The 21,652-nt window shown below is 38.7% G+C and overlaps 1 protein-coding gene and 1 non-coding gene across 4 annotated transcripts in view; both read left to right on the plus strand.

Moving 5' to 3' along the window:
• The first annotated feature begins 4,592 nt into the window (after positions 1–4,592).
• The window catches only part of Dek (protein), a 28,973-nt gene continuing 11,913 nt past the window's right edge, over positions 4,593–21,652 (plus strand). Inside the window, exons 1-6 of one of the 3 annotated variants that reach the window (XM_067084302.1) lie at positions 4,593–5,565; positions 15,665–15,881; positions 17,301–17,455; positions 17,654–17,808; positions 20,568–20,706; positions 20,821–21,141. In XM_067084302.1, coding sequence (XP_066940403.1) covers positions 5,530–5,565; positions 15,665–15,881; positions 17,301–17,455; positions 17,654–17,808; positions 20,568–20,706; positions 20,821–21,141 — 1,023 coding nt within the window. In that variant the 5' untranslated portion in view covers positions 4,593–5,529. Of the gene's footprint in view, positions 5,836–15,664; positions 15,882–17,300; positions 17,456–17,653; positions 17,809–20,567; positions 20,707–20,820; positions 21,142–21,652 lie in introns of all 3 variants that reach the window. The other 2 variants (XM_067084311.1, XM_067084318.1) reach the window with 2 other exon arrangements.
• On the plus strand, positions 9,491–9,597 carry LOC136829036 (U6 spliceosomal RNA). The gene has a single exon (XR_010850280.1). It is a non-coding gene; the product is annotated as a U6 spliceosomal RNA (small nuclear RNA).

Here is a 21,652-nt window from a genome sequence, read left to right on the forward strand (position 1 = left end):
ACAGAAAACCAACTTTCTCTCTATCATACATCCATTTTTATAGCTATCATGGCACCTCTATCAAAACTGGCGTAGCCAGCAATTTATTCTTATGAGTCTTATACGGATTTGCTCCCCGCATTTCCTGGAAAAGGAAGTTGAACTAGTCCGTAAGCAGCTGTCATCTTTAAAGTACCCTGACCATTTAGTTGAGAAAACGATCCACAAAGCAAACACTATTTTCTACCGGTCCCCCCCCCCCCCGAAAACCAAGACCAGAGAGACGCCCAACAATAAAATAAAAATCCCACATCCGGACACGATTAAGACGTTGACACAGACACTTGGAAACTCTAACCCTTTTGCTTTTACCTACCCAAATACTTTAGCCAAATCCCTGATTAACATCCAACAAAAGCCAGTCCCCAAAGACACAGGAGTTTACGAAATCCCTTGCCTCGATTGTGACCAATCTTATACGGGATTTATAGGCAAACCATTCCCCCAGAGATTAATACAGCATAAACGTTCAGTTAGGTACGGACAGCAGAGGTCAGCTATTTTTAACCACATGAATAACCATAACCACAGAATGAACTGGAATATGTCTCGTATAATTTATAGCAGCAATTGTCGGTTCAAAAGCCAGATGGTGGAACCAGCCTTGATTAAACAAAGAAATGCAATGAATCTCTCAAGAGGAGCCTGGGATTCAGATATTATAGATAAAATCTTCCTCCAACCACCAATGAAGAAGATTAAAGAGAAATTGTCAACTGGAGTGACGTAACGGCTGACCTATGGGCCTTCTGGTATAAATACAGTTTTTCTGTAACTTTTTCAGTCTCTGAAATATAGCCTTTATTTTCCACATTTTGGCCTTTTTATGGGCTCCTCATAATAGATTTGATATAAGGAGCCCATAAAGGAAATAACATGCGCAAGATATGTTCAAAAGACTGTATCCAGATTCTTCATTTATTGCAGAATGACCATAGAATAATTTGACGATTTACTCACACCGAATAAGGATGATAGTTCATCAAATAACATAATGCAGTGTGTTCATTGATATGTAATTATGAGTGCATACCTCCACACACAATAAATGAAGAATCTGGGTTCATATTCTCTCAGTTTTGGATCCGGTCTTTTGAACACATCGTACGGAAGTTATTTCCTCCGCTTCCATATTAATTTTGAATGGACAGCGCGGGTAACCGCCATAATGTCTCCGGTCACAACTTTTTGCATCGGCGCGGTTTCCGCCGTGGTTTCCGTCTCGTGTGAACAGTGCCTTAATTTTAAAAGAAGAAACTATATTTGCTTGGATATTAGCATAGATAAAAATATATCATCTGTCAACTCAAGAGGGTTCAACTTCGAACGAAAGTGGGAATTTTTATGCCCAATCAGGAAATCCCTTAACGATAATCTGAATCATAGTTACCATTTATAGGCAGAAGGAAATAGTACATTCGAGCCATTCTGGCTTTTGAATCATAGTCCTAGAATGCGGATGAGGCTCCAAATCCTGATAAAACAAAGAATATGAAGCAGATTTTATTAACATCATCAACAGTGTTTGTACAGGAAGCCTTATGATTAACGAGCACTCCGGGAACCTTGGATGATATTTGGTAGGCCTACTAGTAGATGCTGCAGGAGCCATAAACTTGTGTGTACCAATAAATAGCAAATAAACAATAGTTCATGCATTGTAATGGAACATTCTGTCAGTAAAGTATTTGCTCTGTTAGTGTATCTCCAAACTTCAGTAAAACACGTTCTAAACACACGTGCCTCATGCGATTATCCAGTAGCCTATTTGCCAAGGATGCGTTGTGTACAGTACTTATGGTTCGTTGACTTGTTTTCAACCTATTTATTACCTTTAAACTTAAACCTCAAGCTCCCATTACTCTAATGCTGTCTTAGTAAACAAAGCTTATTGAGTGAATTCATAAATGCATACAATGTAAAGCCTAAACATGTGGACTTACGTGCTGATATCTACGAGTGCAATGACACACAAAAAGCATATCTTATCTTTTATGGTAAAACGCACGTTTACCTTTGCGATTTTGATGTGCTCATTATGCGCTTTGTCATCCAAGAAATGCTGTACTTGAAATCAAGCAAACGTTTTTGTCGATATCTGTAGACAAACCTTTTAGTTTGCCTTTGTTTGTCACCCTTCTTCGTTTGGCGGACAGATGAATGTCTCATTGTGAGCCACAAAACATTAACTGGATGACAGGAAATGAACGTATGGTGACTTAAAGTCTGTAGCGCGTGATACTCAACCGCTGCGTGGCGCAACTGGCTTTTAAATGATACCTGTAGTAGATACACAACATTTAACGTGACTTGAAATATCACAGAGATATTTTTTAAAAATGTTATTTTCATATTTATTCGGGTATATAAAAAAAAGACAATGCAAACATCACACTGTCCTTTATTTTGTAACACACGGAATTCTTGCTCTAAGCCGTAACCCAAACCAAGCCACAATGATTTCGCACCGGGACAAAAACATTTTCAAAATATGGCCTACCATGTCACGCATTAAAAAACACAAAACCTGAATAATTAAGAGACAACCCAAGAAAACTGCTGTTTTCTTAGTTTAGTTATTTATCATTCACATGACATGCAAGCAAGCAAGGGAAGAACATTACATTAATCGAACTTTTCAAAATTAGGCCTAAAGATTCGCTTATAGAAATATTAAGTCAACCAACACCAAACATTAGGGGACTTTTGGCTCTTACTTGAACTATTGGTGTGCTGTTTTGTCCGCCAAAACGTTTCAGATTTACTGAACAGCAAATCCTGAATCTTGTGTACCGAGAAACCGAGGAAGACCAAAAAAAAAACCCGCTGGCGAGATGACTTAGACAGACATAAACGACAGTGGCACAGAGCAGTGGAGGATAGATATCTGTGGAGGAACCTGGAGAAGGCCTACATCCAACAAAGGACTTTTGAAGGCTGAAGTGAATGGATGAATGAATGAAATCCTGAATAGAATAAAGCACTGTTATAATTGGCAACCATCCCTTCTTTTTATCGCATACGTATTTGTAAAACAAATTGCATATAACATAGCATTTTCCAAGTGTATTTTACTCTTGGTATCCGACGAGCAGCGAATCTTATGGCCTACTATAACAGGCACTGCACCGATGTGTGTGCTTGTCTTTTGTTGGAGATGGTCTACTTGATTTACCCACTTACTGACTTGTAGTTTGAACTTGTTATTTACGTATCTGATGATGAGTTTCTCTGTGGGAACACGTGTGTAAGGGTGCTCTGAGGTAGCACCTGAGTGAGACCAACACGATGCGTACCACACTTTTAAGTTACTGGACACCTTTAAGACAACCAAATAAGTAGTCATTTAAGATATATATATATATATATATATATATATATATATATATATGTTCATATATATGTACAATCAATAATGGCGTATGCATTGTAAGCTGCCGATATCTACGAGTTATCCGGATTTTAAATATATCCCATTTGAACACGACAATTTGCATAAAGATATCAAGTTCAAGTAGTGGTTTTGCGTTAATTAAATGTCTTACTATGTTAATAATGGTTAAATAGTGGTTGTGAGGTAATTCACATCATCCTAATGGGGTTAGTGTTGTCAATGCATTTGACTCATGCACTATAGACAATTTATTGCTATTGTCTATAGTAATAAATTGGCCCCGTCAATACTATACAGGCTGAGATCTGTCCATTCTATTTCACAATCTCCAGGTAGCCTTCAGGTGTATATTTCAACAGTCCTATCTAATATGTCTTACATATTACATCATGTACATGCTGTCATCAGCGTCCGTTTTATAGTCGCTATAATGCCATAGTGCATCCGCCTTGCAGTAGAGCTTTATTGTTGAAATTACTGATATCTACTGGGCTAGTTATTGTGTCATTTTCTATATAATTGTAAATGATAGTGATTGTAAAAACAATGGCAAAAGAATGTTCTACATTATTGTTGTATATATATAATAAATGATTTTAATGAACTATTGCAGTTTTTGAAAAATATTTGAAAAAGCCAAGAATGCTGAATTTATCTCAGAAAGTAGCTACTTAAATTGCATTGAAGTAAGGGTTGAAGGTTTGACCCATTTCTGTAGCCATAATTTTGACAGGTGGAAGCTGTCAGCTGAAGAGGTTGACTGCCATAACATGATGTCATATGAACTGCCTACGTAGCTGTTTAAATAAATGTAACTGATATTGCACACATGCATATTTTCATTAATATTGCAGCGTGTGTTGAAAGAGCAACACTATTTTGGCAGTGAATGCTGTCTAGGCCAAGAAAATACAGTATGAGTAATAGTGAGGCTGTCACACTGGCCCTGTCATGCATTCAAATATTCTGTTCCACACAAAAGCACAGTTAAGTAATGTATGTCTGTCCTTTCAACCCATCATAACATCGAAAATATGTATATCAATTAAAATCTACTGTCCATAGTGCTCTAAGCAGAGTCTGTATATGCTGGCTTTGCTCTAAGTTAATAGTTACGTCCCAAGGCCGTTTGGAGCGCTGTGCACCTTGCCTTAAATGTAAACAAACATGGTGTCTTGTTATAATCCAATGGGAATCCTGGAAGTGGCGCGGCCGCCTCGTATATATAGGCTCTGCTTTGAAGTCGTATTTCAAAATGTTTTTGATAATTCCCCAGAATCATTATTATTGATGAAAATGATTTCTTGCAAATTTGAATTGTAGATTTCAAAGTAATGATGACTGAAATAGTTCTGAAAATTGTCATGACACTGGAGCAGTCTGCACTTGTGGAGACGGATGGAATCTTCTGTCAACAATCTTTTCGTCATTGAAAATACGTTAACAGACAAACCAAATTATCTAAAGTTTATAGTTCCCTTCTCTAATTCTAAAACTAACGTCATTATATTGTAGACCATGTGCCAAAATGTATATGCAATGCAACGGTGAATTTCGATATCCAACAACTAGAATTTTTGAAAAGTTCACAAACAATGCTTGAAAAGTTTTATTTTTATGCCATCAATGAATAACAAAATAACATGTCATAAAAAACTTCAATCACGTTGCTCTGTCTTATTTCCGCCTAAATTTTTATCTCGAATTTACTGAATTCTTATTGTATGAAGTAACCAACTGCATGACAAAAAAAAATATTTTTTTGACTGCTCGGGTACGTTTAGCCTACAGCCATTTATGATCAACTGGCAGGACAAGGACAATTCGTTTTTAATCAGAGTCCTATTCATATCGCTTCCATTAACCCCACGAACAAGAATTCAAGCGCAAAGGAGCACGAGCGACGAAATCAGAAGAGGAACCGATCCAACCACATTCGTAAAGATCGCAACAACGCACCGTCAGTCTTCATTTGTTCTTGGCGGCATCCGTACCTGGCCTATGATTGGCTAGATTTGACAGCCTTCTTTTACCCGCCATTCCATGTCTCTGTTGGTCCGTATTTACGTCTAGTGGGAGTCGCACGATCGGGGAAAATGTCCGAGGACGAGGTAAAACCCCAGGCCGAAGAGGTAAGACACCGGGACCAGTGGAAAGGGTAAGGACGAAGGGAGACACTTGGGGAGGAAGGGAGGAGAATCGATGCGACTTGTCGTTGCGTACGACGGGTCTTTCTCACGGGTCCTCCCTCTCCCGTTCCGTTCCTCGGGCTTGATGCAGGCCAGCCTATTTCTCGGTTAGGCCTCGGGTACGTTAGGCGGGGATGCGAAGGAGTCTGCGGGCGGTTAGAGCTTAGATACGTCAGACGTGTGCCAAGGAGCTTACGGTTGGTTAGACCTGAGGTACGTTAGGCAAAGGGGCCTGCGGTTGGTTAGACCTTAGGTACGTTAGGCGAAGACGCCTACGGTTGGTTTAGACCACGGGTGAATTAGGCGAACACCCGAAGTAGTGTACAAGTCTACATGTGGCTTGTCCTTAGGTACCGTAGGTAACAAATGCAAAGGAGCCTATGGTTGGTAAGCACTAGGGTACGTTAGGCAAAGGTACAAACGACCCTATGACTGGTTAGAACTCGGGTACGTTAGGTAAAGATGCTAAGGAGCCTATGACAGGTCAGAACTTGGCTAGATACTGTATGTACAGATGCAAATGAGGCTACAGTTGGTCAGAACTCGGTTATGTTAGGCAACGATGCAAAGGAGCTTAGGACTGGTTAGAACTCTGGTGCGTTAGCTAAGGAGCCTATGGCAGGTCAGAACTTGGCTAGATACTTTATGTACAGATGCAAATGAGGCTGTGGTTGGTCTGATCTCGGGCACTTTAGGCAACGATGCAAAGGAGCTCATGAGTGGTTAGAACTCTGGTATGTTGGGCAGTGGTGCAAAGGAGCCTACGACTGATTAGAACTTGTCTGTGTTAAAGATGCAAAGGAGCCTATGACAGGTTAGAACTTGGCTAGGTACTTTATGTTCAGATGCAAATGAGGCTACGGTTGAACTCGGGTATGTTAGGCAACGATGCAAAGGAGCATATGGCTGGTTAGAACCCGGGTGCGTTGAAGATGCAAAGGAGCCTATGACTGGTTAGAGCCCAGGTGCATTAAAGATGCAAGGGAGCCTATGACTGGTTAGAACCCAGGTGCATTAAAGATGCGAAAGAGCCTATGACTGGTTAGAACCCAGGTGCATTAAAGATGCGAAAGAGCCTATGACTGGTTAGAACCTGAGTGCATTAAAGATGCAAGGGAGCCTATGACTGGTTAGAACCCAGGTGCATTAAAGATGCAAGGGAGCCTATGACTGGTTAGAACCCAGGTGCATTAAAGATGCAAAAGAGCCTATGACTGGTTAGAACCTAGGTGCATTAAAAATGCAAAGGAACCTATGACTCATTAGAACCCGCGTGCGTTAAAGATGCAAAGGAACCTATGACTGGTTAGAACTTAGTTACCTTAGGTAAAAATGCAAAGGAACCTACGGTTGGTTAGAATTCAGGTATGTTAAGCAAAGATGTAAAGGAGCCTATGGTTGGTTAGGATTTAGGTACCTAGGTAAAGATTCAAAGGATCCTATGGTTGGGCAAAACTCGGGTATCTTGGCGAAAGAGCCTATAGTTGGTTAGATCTTAGGTTAGAAAACATGGCCAAGTTCTCTCATCATAAAGGTTAAGGTGGCACGTTCTAGCCTAATGCTAAATGTATTTAGATACGGTTTGTGTCAATTGTTTTGTAGGTTTAGGCTAGTACATGTTCCCATTAACCTATCTTACAGTAGGTATTTCCTGTATAGTACCTTCCAAAAGCGTACTCAAGGATGGTGCTCTTGGCTGTAGTAATAAGTACGGTCGAAGTGGGGTGAACTCTAGCCGTTACCCAATACTTTGTAAACTAATTCATAGCCAGCTGCTTGCACAAACTGTATATTTTTCCTGAGTGGTTGACATCTTTTGTGTTTAGTAAATTTTCGACCGTTATTGGTAGGGTTAAACCTCTAGTCATTGTGTTAGCACCTCACCTTGGAACCCTATGGTTAAAGTGGGGTATTTGAATGGGAAAACCTAAAACTAGTACAGTACATCAGTGGGAAATTTATATCGCAGCACAACCAGACAGAGTTGAGGATGAACGAAGGAGAATCGATGCGATTTGTCTTTGCGTACGACAGATTTTGACAGACTTTTCTCATGGGTCTTCCCTCCCAGTTGGTTGCTTGAGACAGATGTCTAGGGGAAAAAAAAAAAAAAATGAGGCCTTACAGTGTCACTCGGGCTGATTGTGTTAGTGCTATCAATAATTTAATGCATGACTGTTCCCTAATACAATTAGGGCTAGTGCTTCATGTCTGTCTCTTTAGAACATAATCGTTTAGGGTCGGGTTACGATTTTAATGTAGGTTATCCTGCAGTTAATGGTCAGCGAATGTTTTTTCGGGAGGGTAAAATTTTGGCCAGTGTATGGATCTTTCAAATGTTTTGGGCAGATTCACAGGGATTGGGCTCTAGAACCCTTGATTGATTCACGTTAGGCAAAGATGCAAAGGCACCTACAGTTGGTTAGACCATCTGTTAATAGACATGGCCAAGTTCTCTCAGAAAGATTAAGGGGCCCCCAGTCTTATACTAAAAATTCTATTTAGATGTGGTTTGTGTCAATTTTCTGGCAAGGTTTAGGGTAGTACAGTACATGTTTTGCCCCATTATTCTAACCTAACTTGCTGTAGGTTTATCCTTCATAGTACCTGCATAGGTGTACACAAGGATGATACTCTTGATTGTATGAACAATGAGGGTCAAGCTGTGGTGAACTGTAGCTATTGTCCTTTTATTTTCCACAGAATTTTACATCGTCTAACTATGTGATACTAATTTGAAGCTGCATGCACGAGCAGTATCTTGTTCCTAAGAGGTTACCCTGTTGTATTTTGTGAATTTACAACCATTAATGTTAGGGCAAACCAGTCATTATGTTTACACGTATACCCTATCATCAATCATTATGGGGGACCCTTTTGGGAAACTTGGAGTTTTGAGTGGAGAAAACCAAAAACTAATGCTGTACACCAGTAGGAAATTTATATTTTTAAATAAGTAACTTACCAAGTAATTACATAGCTATAGTTTTTAACTAACACAGCAGCTTAAATTCAAAATTCTCGGTAACACTTTGATTGTTTAGTGTAGGTGACCAGTCCTGCCCACCACTGGGAATACTAGGAACAACTTACCAGACAAATTCATTCTGTTTCTGCCGTGCTTGGTGTAATCATCGAGTACTTGCAGCATCTTTGTTAATTATTTGCCGGTTATATAACCGGATTTCAGTGAAGTATCGCAGATTTCGTTAACCTTCAAGCTTATAACCTTTCAGGATCGGTATTTTATCATCTGGTTACTTTCAAGATCTTATTCAAGCTCATATTTTTGCTATTCTTGCAAATTTGCGATCATTTGATTAATTCTCCTTTTCCGAGTAGCGTAATATTATAAACATTGCGTTCGCTCCCGAACCAATATTTTCAGTAATGATGTGCATACCTGCAAGTGTTAGATAAGTTCCTTAGTTGAGCTTGTAATCAGCCCTTCGTTGGCTGAGTCAGTTGAGCTTCAGACTGTCACTCGATGGGCCGGAGTTCAATTCCACCGACCGGCTGATGAAGAGTTAGAGGAATTTATTTCTGGTGATAGAAATTCATTTCTCGGTATAATGTGGTTCGGATTCCACAATAAGCTGTAAGTCCCGTTGCTAAGTAACCAATTGGTTCGTAGCCACGTAAAATAAGTCTAATCCTTCGGGCCAGCCCTAGGAGAGCTGTTAATCAGCTCAGTGGTCTGGTAAAACTAAGGTATACTTAACTTTGAGCCTGTAATCTAGGTATCGTCACACAGCCACTGGAAAGGCATCATGATGAAAGCGTAGTGTTTCAATGTGCAGTGTGAGCATCACTCAAAACTGTCGTCTTCCAGAGCACCGGTCTTCAGCCTGCTAGGCTGACGCCTCTTTTTGGCGCCAAGTGTTTGTCCAGTATATACTCCAATTGGAACGATCCAGGGAAATTAGCGTGGCCCCTGCACAAGGACATGCAATTTGTGAAGCTTCCACAATTTTCGATTGGCGCCTAGGTTTTTTCATTAGAAACACTGTTGTTCTTTCTTGGGCGCTAGTTCCCGATGGAACACCTGGCTCCATCTTCCAAGTAGTCGACACCAGTCCCCTTTGCCAGGCACCTACTCTGCTCATCACTCAGCTTTTTTTTTCTCTCTGTTTAAGGATTGTGACTGGCCTGTGGAGGACGATGTCCTACCGCAGAATTTTGTGGTCTGTATGAGGTGTAGTCAAGCCTACCGGATTTCCAAGTGTTCGCATGGCCATCAAGAGTCCACAGAGTTGGCAGTTGGTTTGCATGAACACGACACTGCATGATGCTTTGCGAGTTCGCTGAGTTGTCTACAATGGAGACCAACCAGAAGGCCCGTCTTCTGAGACAGGGTTTTCTCAGTTCGGGGACTTGTGCCTCGACCTCTCTGCGGCATTTTAGGTCTTCTCACGAGTCCTCTCTCTTCGTTTGACCTTTTTTTTTTTCTTTTCTGGACTTCACATCAGTCTTGACCAAGAACGACTGTCTTGACCGAAGTACTTTGGTTACAACTGGGACAAGGTAACACAGTTGGACACCGTCGCCTTTTTACTATAGCCCTGGATTAAAGTCGGACCTGTAATGGTGGCTGTACATACATAGATGAAGGGAACTCCCTTCTTCTAAGCCCAGACCTAGTCTTCTACTTAACACCTCGGATCTTGGTCGAGGAACTCACGGGTCGTGCTCCCCAGATGATGGATCCTTCTCACATATGTTAGAGAGCTGCAAGCATTTCTCTTGGGAGCTTCAGTGCTTCTTGACCTTAGTTTACACCTGCACTGCGGTAGTTCTCTCTAGACGAGATTTCATTCCTATCGTATCCGTAGAGAAGAAAGGCTTGTTTTCTCTCTCATTTTCTCTCCAAGCAAGAGAACCTCTACTGTACTGTTAACAGATCGGATTTGATTTCATTCAAGTCGTTTAAAGTTCATGTGGATGAACTGAGAGCAGGTACTGTACTTCCTTACGTCCCCTGGTCTGGCGGGAGCTATGGAGTCCATGGGACTGTCTGTGATCCTATTTGCCACCTCAAGGAACCTTCGAAGCTTCAGAAAGCACCAGTACAAGGTTTTTCTTCTAGACGTATTGCCTAAACTAGTGTGGTTGCAGATGTCATTCTTCTAGCCCCATCTACCAGACTAAGTGGGCCTGTTTTGAAGCTGGGGTTGCAGTCTCTACCCCTCTTCTTGGAGACATCTATGGCCCATTTTTGGATACCCCTTCTGTACCTGAGGAGATATACATCTTTAGTACCCCATCAATAAAGGGTATTGGTACTCCATCAGTAAAGGGTATTGATCTATGCTTAACTAAGTGCTCAAGCATAGCGGCCTAGCTTTTTACAACCATATCTGGTCTGTGACGTGTCCAAGCGAGGAAGGAATCCGGTCTTCTGGAGCCTGGATGTTTTCTGAATGACTGACAAGTCCCTTGTTTGATCTCCGGTGTTCCTCTTCTCGGCAACCTTACATGAAAGGCACCCTTCTGAGTGACCTCTAACTTCGATTAGGACGCACTAGTGAGATCCAAGTCATCGTTTAGAGAGGGCATTTTCACGGGGAGATGCTTTTTTCCTCGGGTTCCCTGGGATTGTTAGCCATATCAAGGATCTATTCAAGCTCTCGATCCGTTCCTTCTCCTACAGCTTTCTGGTTTTTACATGAACAGAATCAGATTAAGATCACATCCTGAAGTGCTCATTTTTTAATGCTTAAGGAAACATTTTGCCTTTTAAGTGAAAGTCAAGGACATCAGAGCAGCCTCTTCCTCCTTAGCTTTCAGGCTCATTTGCCCTTTTTGTCTGTTCAACTTGGTCCTACTGGAGTTATATTCGTCCGCGTCTCTGCTTCCATTCCACATAGCCCTACTGGAAGTACAGTAAATCCACGGTATTCGCAGGGGATGTGTTCCAGACCCCAAATTCACAAATATTGTACTTGCATCAAATATATCTTAAATTGTTATCCTATCACTGTATTAATCTTTTAAAAGATACTACAGGTTGTCCATCACTAATCCGGCATCATTGGGACCTGGAAGGTGCCAGATTAGCCATTTATTAGGCTAGAGTACATGAAACCCAGTAGCTAAGCACCTCATCGTAGAATTAAAATATCCCATAGATCAGTACAAGTTGGTTAATAAAGAAGACAATTATCAAATACAGGTAGTGCTTGAGTTACGATAATTCGACTTACAATATTTTGAGTTTACAATGGGGTTAGCAATTATACCGATACGAACATATTTAGGAAATATTTTTAGATTTCACGCAGGCTGCAGTGTACAATCAGGCAGCGAGAGAGACCAACTTACAATAGACTAATTTCTTTTCCTCCATCTCTATTCCATCTGCTAGTTAAAAAAGTAAAAGAAAATGATAATCGTATCGGAGAACAACAGTTTTGCTTGTATTTCAACCATCGTATGGTTAAACAATTACTGTAGTTATGTTACAAATGACGTTAAGTACTGTACAATAGGACTGATATATTTTTTACACTATACCCTTATTTCCTTTGGAGAAAAGCTTGGCAGGGAAATATACTGCTACAGTAACTTTAAGCTGCAAGTTGAAGCTGAGAAAATAATGTTCAAGCTGCTAATGACTATAAATTATCGTGCATCGGCAACATGGATGAAACTCGACCATAAATAAAATTGGAGAGAATGTATTTTAATAAAAACTACTGGGCATAAAAGAGTACATATTACTGCTGTTTTCATGCCGATAAAAGATAAATACGTAAAGCTCGTATTATGATGAAATCGAGAGAAAATAGTGAACGGGAATTTTTTTTTTTTTTTTTTTTTTTTTTTTTTTTCTCCATAAAACAAACATGCCCCAAAACGGCCAGCCGCAATTCCCACGAACGTCATCTATTAACGAAAAAGTGGCTAAATTAATTTCACAACGAGACGTATTTGTTATATTTCAACTTAAAAATACTTCGTATAACGAAAAATATCATTGTCCCAAATAAATAAAGTATCTATATACATTTACGCTAACTAGAAGCAAGAAAAGCACTCTGAACTGAGTTAAATGTGGCGAAATAAACACCGCGTGATTGATTCACAAAACAAAACATTGATCACAATTTATAATACAAAAGCAACATGAGAATATACGCAGTTGGATACAATGCAGTAAAGCATAACTTTTTAAAAGATCCTTGAAAAAGATGCACATTCGTTATGTTGATGTTTGTATAATACTGTTAATATGTGAATAGAGTTCAGTATAATGTAGGCTAGGCTACCGTATATGTAGCCAATACGATATACCATAGCGTAGGCTAAGCCTTGTTTGTTATTCAGTTTCTCTTTATACTGAATTATCATAAGTCAATCTGCATTGAACCCGCAGAATTAGCTGACACTAATAATTACTACACTGGTTATGTATAGAGTATACTGTGTATCGTAGGTAGGCTACCATATATGTACAGATGGTACTGATTACATACATATATATACAACAGCAAAAGCATGCCTGTGTTTACAAACACCTCCAGTTTGTTGATGCAGCACACTGCACCACCAAATCGAAGCGGCCAGTGAGCGAGTTAGCACAGTGACCCGGGAAATTTGAAAATTAGTGCAGAAACATTACAAATTACTCTAGGCAAAATTTGTGCTGGATTACTGATTGTTCCGGACTACTGATTGCCGGATTAGTGATGGACAACCTGTATTAAACTTAATATTATTATAAAATTATACGTACCGTAAAATATTTTATTATAAAATGTACCCTCTAAAAATGCTCATACAGTACTATCATCCTGAAACACTTATGCATGATTTTAATATAATTTCAGTAGTACTTTAATATAATTTTAATATTTCAATAGTATAAATTCTGAGCATCTATCTTCGCTTTAATGAGGTCAGGTCTGTCCTGAATGGGGGGGAGAAAACCAGGTTCTCTCAGGATTACGTATTACTTGATCTTAGAGTATTATTATTATTATTATTATTATTATTATTATTATTATTATATTATTATTAATCTTTATAATATTTGAAAATTAGTAAATCATTTTTAAGCATAAAAAAATATATTTAGTCATGAAACTTCAAAATACACTAATTTAGTGAATATTACCCAACGAAAGAAGTCCATGAATTGCCGAATTTTTCGCGAATAATTTTTAGATATGTTCCATAGAAAATCCTGCGAATCGTGAGAGCATGGTTGACGGGGTTTGCTGTATAGTCGTCCTCCACGTCTTGCTTCTCATCAAGTGATCTCGATCTTCTAGCTCTACAGTCTGGTGCCAGCTATAGAGCTTCCAGAGCCACGAGCTTCTAGCTCATCTGGCTCCCAGCTTGCCTGGCGCCTAGCCTGGCACCAGCTCTTGCTCTGAGCGCCTGCTAGTTCCCACGAGCTCCTGCCCGAGCTGTTAGCTCGACTGGCGCCGGCTGCAGGGCCTGACGCCAGATCATTCTCCAAGCGTTCAAGCCCTCTCCAGCTCTGTGGGAGAATAGGGAGGTCTCTGTCCTGGAGTTTTTCAGGGGACCATCCTCTACATATGGTGTTATGGCAAGATCCGTTTCATTTGTTGACTAGAACGTGTTGCCCTCATGGACTTATAACTTGGAACACACTCAGAATTAAGAGAGCAGTTTGCCTTCTTTTAAGTAAAGCTAAGGACGTCTTAATAGCTGCTACGTCTTTAGCTTGCATACATTTTATGCCTTGTACATTCATTCTACCTTCGAACTACTGGGAATGTAATCGTTCTTTGTTTCTCACTTTTTAATGGAAGTTAAACAGTGTTTAATCTTTCAGTGCCTAGAGACCATTTCTAGTGACTAGCATGGTACCACGGAAGGAAGCATAAGATTAGTTTTTCCTACTGTCTCTTCACCATGTAATAAGGTGTCGAGTTTTTTGCGGAGGCAGGGGTTACATTGTACCTGAAGCACCCACCACTCGGTGAATGGGTTGTGGTTTTATCTCAGTGTAGGTGACAATGTCGTCTGGTTGTTTTTATTGTGGTGCTATGCCCAGGGCAAGGGCGAGCATCTATCATGTTTTGCTAGCCATCAGAGTATTTCCTTCGCTGCAAAGTTCCCACTAAGTAGGAGGCGACCCATGGCTATACTGCCACGCCACTACGAGTTAAGATGGGCACCTACCAGAGGCTGTATCCCAGTAGGTCTCTTAGCTGATAGGTAACAACAACATTGGTTTTCAATGCTAGCAGTTTTTTCTATTTTCAAAATCATTAAATACTTAATGTTTTTGGAGTAGAATATGTCCATGTATCCCACCTCCTATCAATGTGGGACTCGGCTATGTAATTACTTGGTAAGTTACTTATATAAGAATGACATATTTTTATGATAAAATAAAGTTTTATATATACTTAGTAATTACATGATCGGAGCCCACCATCCTCCCTGCTGATGGACATAAGGCATGAACAGATTTGAAGTTATCTGCTAAAGTTGTTCCTACTATTCCCGCTAGTGGGCGGAACTGGTCACCTACACATACGTGTGAAGTGTTACCTGTGAAATTTTGAATTCAAGCTGCCATGTAAGTGAACTAATAGCTATGTAATTACTTGGTAAGTATATATAAAACTATTTTATGATAAAAATGTAATTTTCCTAGAAATTGAGCTTCCTTTCCAGCAGTAGTGAAGGGCATATTTTCCAAAAATATTTTTCAGATTTCCATTGTATCCTCTTCTACTGTTTACCAGAATAAATGGATGCTGGTTAAACTTGATAATACCTGTATACAGTACAGCAATCCCCAATTGGTGACTTTACAGTACATGCGGTTTGCCCTAGCATTCGGTAGGGTTGTCCTTGTGTCCACTTCACTCAAACACAGCACAAAAACCTTCTATGAAGAGAGTCCACTGTGTCCTAAGCACTACTAAGTTAAACTGTAAGAGGGCAAGATTGGGTACCAAGTAGGAAGACAGTCACTGATGTTTTGGAAGTTTTTAGTGTTTGATAAAAAAAAAAGTCTCTCTCTCTCTCTCTCAATGTATTTTTTGTTTTTGTTTTATAGCCTTCACCAGAGCCAATTAAAACTGATGGCGTTGAAGAAGATAAGAAGACGGAAGAAAAGGTAGAGGAGGAGGCAAATGACAAGGCCGATGATGAAAAAGACAAGACAGAAGACACAACAACTACTCCTGAAAAGATGGAAACAGATGAGATAAAAGAGGTTCCAGAGCCAAAGACAGAAGCAATTGTTCCAGAAGAAATAAAAATTCCAGAGAAAGGTGAGTTGAAGTAATCAAGCGTCAGTGTGGCATCTTTCTTCTGGTTTTGGAATTCTCTTGCTTTTATTTTTCATCTTTTAACCCTTAAGGGATGGGCTAAATATATGTTAAACACGCCCCCAGACTGGGCAGACTTTAAGGTTGGCCAATTTAAGAAAAAAAAAAAACACATCAGTGGAAAGAGGACGATATGCAAATGCGCATGGTGTAAGAAAAAATTCTAAAAAAAATTTCCATACTTTCCACGGAAAGTTGAAAGTGACTACAGGCCGTCCCTGGTTATTGGTGGAGGTTCCATTCTGATGGCACGACAATACCCGAAAATCGCCGATTTTCGCCACTTATCAGTGCCTCTGTTAGGTATGTATCGACGCCGATTAGAGGAAATCTATATGGTTTTCAGCACCGAAAATTGCTGATTTTCGACGCTAGACAACCGCCGTAAAACCAGATCGCCGATAACCAGGGACTGCCTGTATTTACAACCCTGTGTAGGGCCTCTTTTACAAAACACTCGTAACCCTGTGTAGGGCCTCTTTTACAAAACACTCGTAAAAATATGCTAATTTTACCAAGTTAAATATTTTTTTAATTTATTTTATTGTATTTTGTAAAATTATATTTACAGCTCACACAATATCATAACATAGAACTAAAATCAGTAACAAATTGAGTATATTTGTTTTAAAATATTTACCAGATTTACAGAGATGGGGAGATGCTGCAACATTTTGTGAGTTTTTTTTTTTTTTTTTTTTTTTTTTTTTTTTTTTTTTTTCAAAATTATAATTATAGCTGACATACTATCATAAAAGATACGAACTAACACCAACAACAATCCATGGGTATATTTATGAGCAAATAAATAAAAAGACATCATGGGATAGAGAGGGGTAAAACATTCCCCAATCAAGTCTCAAGGCATACTACTCTGTTCCTCCCCCTCTCCTGTGCAGAGCTGCTACCGTTGCCATGAGTCATTTATTGACCAATGAAGTGATGAGGATCTTTCCCGTTAAATTCATCCAGGTCGTATGGCGCGTAATATTGATAAGTCATGTGAGTTAGCTCATCCATCACTCAAAACCTGTTATAGATACTCATATGATGATGCCCGTCCATTAAGGGTTAAGAGGCAGGTCTCTTGTCTCCCTCATTTGAGAGAGAATTGACACTACCATAGTTTTAAACTAAGATTTTATTTTTTTCTTCATTGCAAAAAAGTTACAGTTCTTTCATTCATGATTTATTTGTCCTTACGTCTGTAAATGTTCATTTATATGTCTGTATTGTATTAGTTGTATATTGTGTATTATGCATTCGGGATTTATAGTAACTCGTTTTTATAAGAAATTGGACTTGAAGATTGGTGCTTGATATATTCTTATTGTACAGTGCTAATGTATGCATATATTTCAGCTGTACCATTGTATGACCAACCCCTGGAAATGAGTGGCAAGCGCGATCGTAAGAAAGTGGAACGTTTCATACAAGAAGAAAAAAAAGAGGAATTAAAGTTTGAAGGAAGTGGTACTCCCTTAGGAGATATACCATTCATTGATTTTATGCTAAAAGTAAGTGATTGTATGTTGGGCTTTTGCTAGAAATGTTTTTGGATGTATTTTGTGAAATATACTAATAGATGCTTCAAAAGTTGTCTTTATGTCTGATAGTGTTAATGTGATATTTGCAAATGGGTGATAATTTTTTATTAGTGTAATTTTTTATATTGAACTTTTGCTTACTGCATGTATTTATTGTTCATTCCTCAGAAAACACACCAAGATGAACTAAAAATACTACACAGGGTTGCCTATGGTCGCCCAGGAAGTGGTGCAGAAATCAAGAAAAATCTCAGAAAATTCAATGGTTTTGCATTTACCAAAGAAGATAGAAAGTTTGAAGCAAAGGCTTTAAGTTTAGAAAAGTAAGTGATTCTTAGTCATTTATGTGCCCTTATGTTTGAGAACCCTTATATATATCATGATTGACATTGCATTTTTCTACATCTAAGAACAAAATTTACAATGTGAGATTGAGAAGCTATAGCACTACATTAGAGTATCATGTATTTTTGTCTTAGTTTTTTTTCTTTCTTTTTTTATTTGCATTAGAGTACCATGTATTTTTTTTCTCTCTTTTCTTTTAATTTGCATTGTTGTGTTATTTGTTAATACAGTCACCACCCTACTTAACAAACATTCATAGATGCAAACATACTGGGTCACAAGTTAAAATTTTGCTCTGTGCACCTACTGTGCTAGTAAGGATTTTTGCAAAAAACAGAGCACTAGGAAAAAGAAGACCTTGTTCCTTCAACTCTTGATTATCCCGAGTGTTGTCATGGTTAGCCACCATGTTGTCTTTGTACAGTCATGAGAATACTCGTTCATACTTGTAGAATATTCCTACTTACTTACATCTTCCCAGTTTATCCCATTCTGTGATGAATTCCCATTTTCTATATTTTCTCTCCCCCTAGGAAAAGTTTAGTATGTATTTTTGTTAATACAGTGGGCCCCCTGGTATTCATGGGGATAGGGACCGCAACCACCTGCGTTAAGCAAAAATTCGTGTTGCTGGTATCCCCCTCTAAAAATGCTTATAACTGCCTATTTAATTAATTCAGACACCAAAGACCCACCTTTAAAAATGCTTATAATTGCCAATTATAATATTTCAAAGTCAACTTACAACATTAGCAGAGAACTGTGTGAGGATATGGCCAACTACACATCAAGATGATTTTGAAATATTACAGTACAGCAAAGTGTTCTGGGATGAGTTTAGAGCATGTCTAAAATACGTGGGTAGCTTGTAGAACGATGTAACTACTGTTAGTACATATTGTACAATACATACGTACAAACAAACAAAACGGTAGGTTTGCTTACACCACGGCGATCTACGTACATATTTTTTTTAGTATTTTCTTGAATGAATACACTTACTGTAATATTAATGTAAACACAGGAAAATACAGTAATCAATATGTGTCGTGAAGTGTATTTTTGTCTTTTGAAAAATGTTTCCCAAGCATCAACAGGGATAAAATATTCTCTTGTGTATGTACATGTTACAATGATATACTAATTTTCAAATATTAATCTTAATGTAAACACATTAGTATGTTATTTCACTTACAGAATCCATTTATACTGTATTATTTTAATATGTTATCATTGTAATACCTATAAAAAAAAAAAGATTGTCCCACATTTGTAATGTTTACGTTCTGAGAATCAGCTGATTGAGGCTCACTACAATCGGAAGAATTAGGAAAATAATTTTTTAGTAGCTGAAAGAAATTAATTTATTAATGGGATTATTTTTAATTTTCTACCTGTAAATTTATGGCACAGCAATTCATATTTCATTGAGAGAGAGAGAGAGAACTGGGGATGGGAGTCTCAGCACAGCAGCTGGTGACGAGACTTGACTTAGTCAGCGCTGAGGAGGAGAAATTAAACATTAACAGTGGTACAATATTCTCTTGTGTACTGTTATATTGTGTGTGATAATCATAGAGTCCACTACTAAACTTGTAACGAAGCATGGTTCAGTAAATCAGAGAAAGGAAAAATATGGGAACATGTACTTACAGTAAAAACAATTACAGATGTCGAGACATTCGGTTTTTACTTATACAACAGTTTTTTCATTAAAAGATATGTATATTGCAAGAGAGAGAGAAAGGGAGGGGGACCCAGGGGAGGTTGAACTGAGGTGTTCATGTACATTGGTAAGCTGTTTTGTGGTTCTGTGGGATTTTAATTTAGCATTTATTGATATTTTGCTGCTTACATTATTAATATTATTTGAAAATTAGTGAATAATTTTTTTATAATGTATTTAGTCATGAGAATAAAATGAAAGTACAGTAATTAGTGAATGTTGCTATATGAAAAAATTCAGCAAATTACAGGCAGTCCTGGTTATTGGTGGGGGTTCCGTTTTGACAGCGTGACGACAACAGAAAATCTGCAATTTTCGGTGCCGAAAATCGGCAATTTTCGGTTATTGGTGCCAATACCCAATTGTCTGCCTGATAAGCAGAAATCGGTGATTTTCGGTGCCATAAATTGCTGATTTTCGTCACTAGACAAGCCCCATAAAACTGGATTGCCAATAACCGGGGGACTGCCTGTGGTGAATTTTCCCCGATATATTTGGGGATTTTCTGTGGAGCTTATCTCCACAGAAAAACCAGTGATTAACTAAAGCAGCGATTGCTGATACGCAGTGCAGCCGGGACCCACTGTAGATGGCAGTGTGCATTGTTTACTTGACCAACTTCCAATGTTAGATGCTGGTCATGCAAAATTCTAAAGTTCATAACTTTCAAAGCCTGGAAAATATACTAAACTTTTGAATGTTGCATGAATCTAAATTTTATTTTCTTTTTACCTTTCTAACATCCAAAGTAATTCTTTATAATACTGCATGATTTAAAAATGCAGTGAAAACGGTATATAATCTACGACTTCTTGAGTTGCCTCGGGAATGTAAACTTCAACAAAAATGTGATAGCTCGTAAGCGGGATGGTGACTGTATTAATTCTCATAAATACTTCAACAAAATTGTGATAGGTCGTAAGCGGGATGGTGACTGTATTAATTCTCATAAATATTTTTGATAGAATTTTAAATACTGTCATTCTGAGCTAAGGATGATTCTAATTTCAGGGTTACGAAGCCTGAAATTATGAAAATCTTAAAGGTCTTGGGTATGGAAGTAGGTGGTTCTAAAGGTGATGTCATTGACAGACTTCTGGATTTCATGCTACTGCCTCAAGATATGGAAAAAAAACCACCAAAAATAAAGGTAAAGATATTTGAACTTCATTTTTTGCATTTTATTTAGAAGATATTGTCAAGAATAATAAGCAGCTTTAGCTATTTACATGCGTTTGGTAAATTTGGCTTGTTTGCTTTACAGGTACTTCAGGTTAGCAAAGCAAGGGGGCGACCCAAAAAAGACCCTAATCAATCCCAGAATACCTCCACTGAATCATATAGTGAGGATGAAGGAGGTTCTGATGAGGGAGGTGAGGATGAGGAGAACAATGAAGAGCCTACCAAAAAGCGCAAGAAAACTCCAGCTAAGAAGACGCCTGCAAGGAAGACCCCAGCTAAAAAACCTGCGGCAAAAAAACCTGCTGCAAAGACACAAGCTAATGTAGCCAAGGCTGTGTCCTCAGATTCTGACAGCGAATCTGATGTTGAACTGCCGACCAAAAAAGGAAAACATCCACCTTCAGTAAGTTATCTGATTTATTTGTGCATCTAAGTTTTATTGGGACATGTTGAGTTGGTTTTCTTGTGGGTACTGTGGAAATTTAAGAAAATTCATTAGAGGAAAGTATGTTTGCTAAACTTAGCTGACAAGAAACTTGAGAAGTTTGTTCCTGAGAATTCAAACATTTATACATGCTATATTCAGCATCAGGTGGAGTTGTTATTTTTCTATTTTTAGTTAAGTGGCAGCAGATAGGTGAGTGAAGGGTGTCATTGTCCATTCACCTGTCTGCCTACCCTCACTCTTTCTGTGGCATACTTTAAGACCAGACTGTTGTTGAATCCTCACCTTTGGTGAACTTTATTGCTTTACAAGACTGCTTTTCCTCAGGAGTTTTTATAAGCTGTCTCATCAGTTTTTTTTTTTTTAGGAGAGAATAGGGCTCCCTTCACTCTGGTACACCTCTCTTTGGATCATTTCCTACTTGGACCCCTGCTTCTTGTCCTTTTCCAGGATCTACACTGTCCATAGG

Source organism: Macrobrachium rosenbergii, chromosome 3, assembly GCF_040412425.1.
Source record: "Macrobrachium rosenbergii isolate ZJJX-2024 chromosome 3, ASM4041242v1, whole genome shotgun sequence".
Classification (NCBI taxonomy): Eukaryota; Metazoa; Arthropoda; class Malacostraca; order Decapoda; family Palaemonidae; genus Macrobrachium; species Macrobrachium rosenbergii.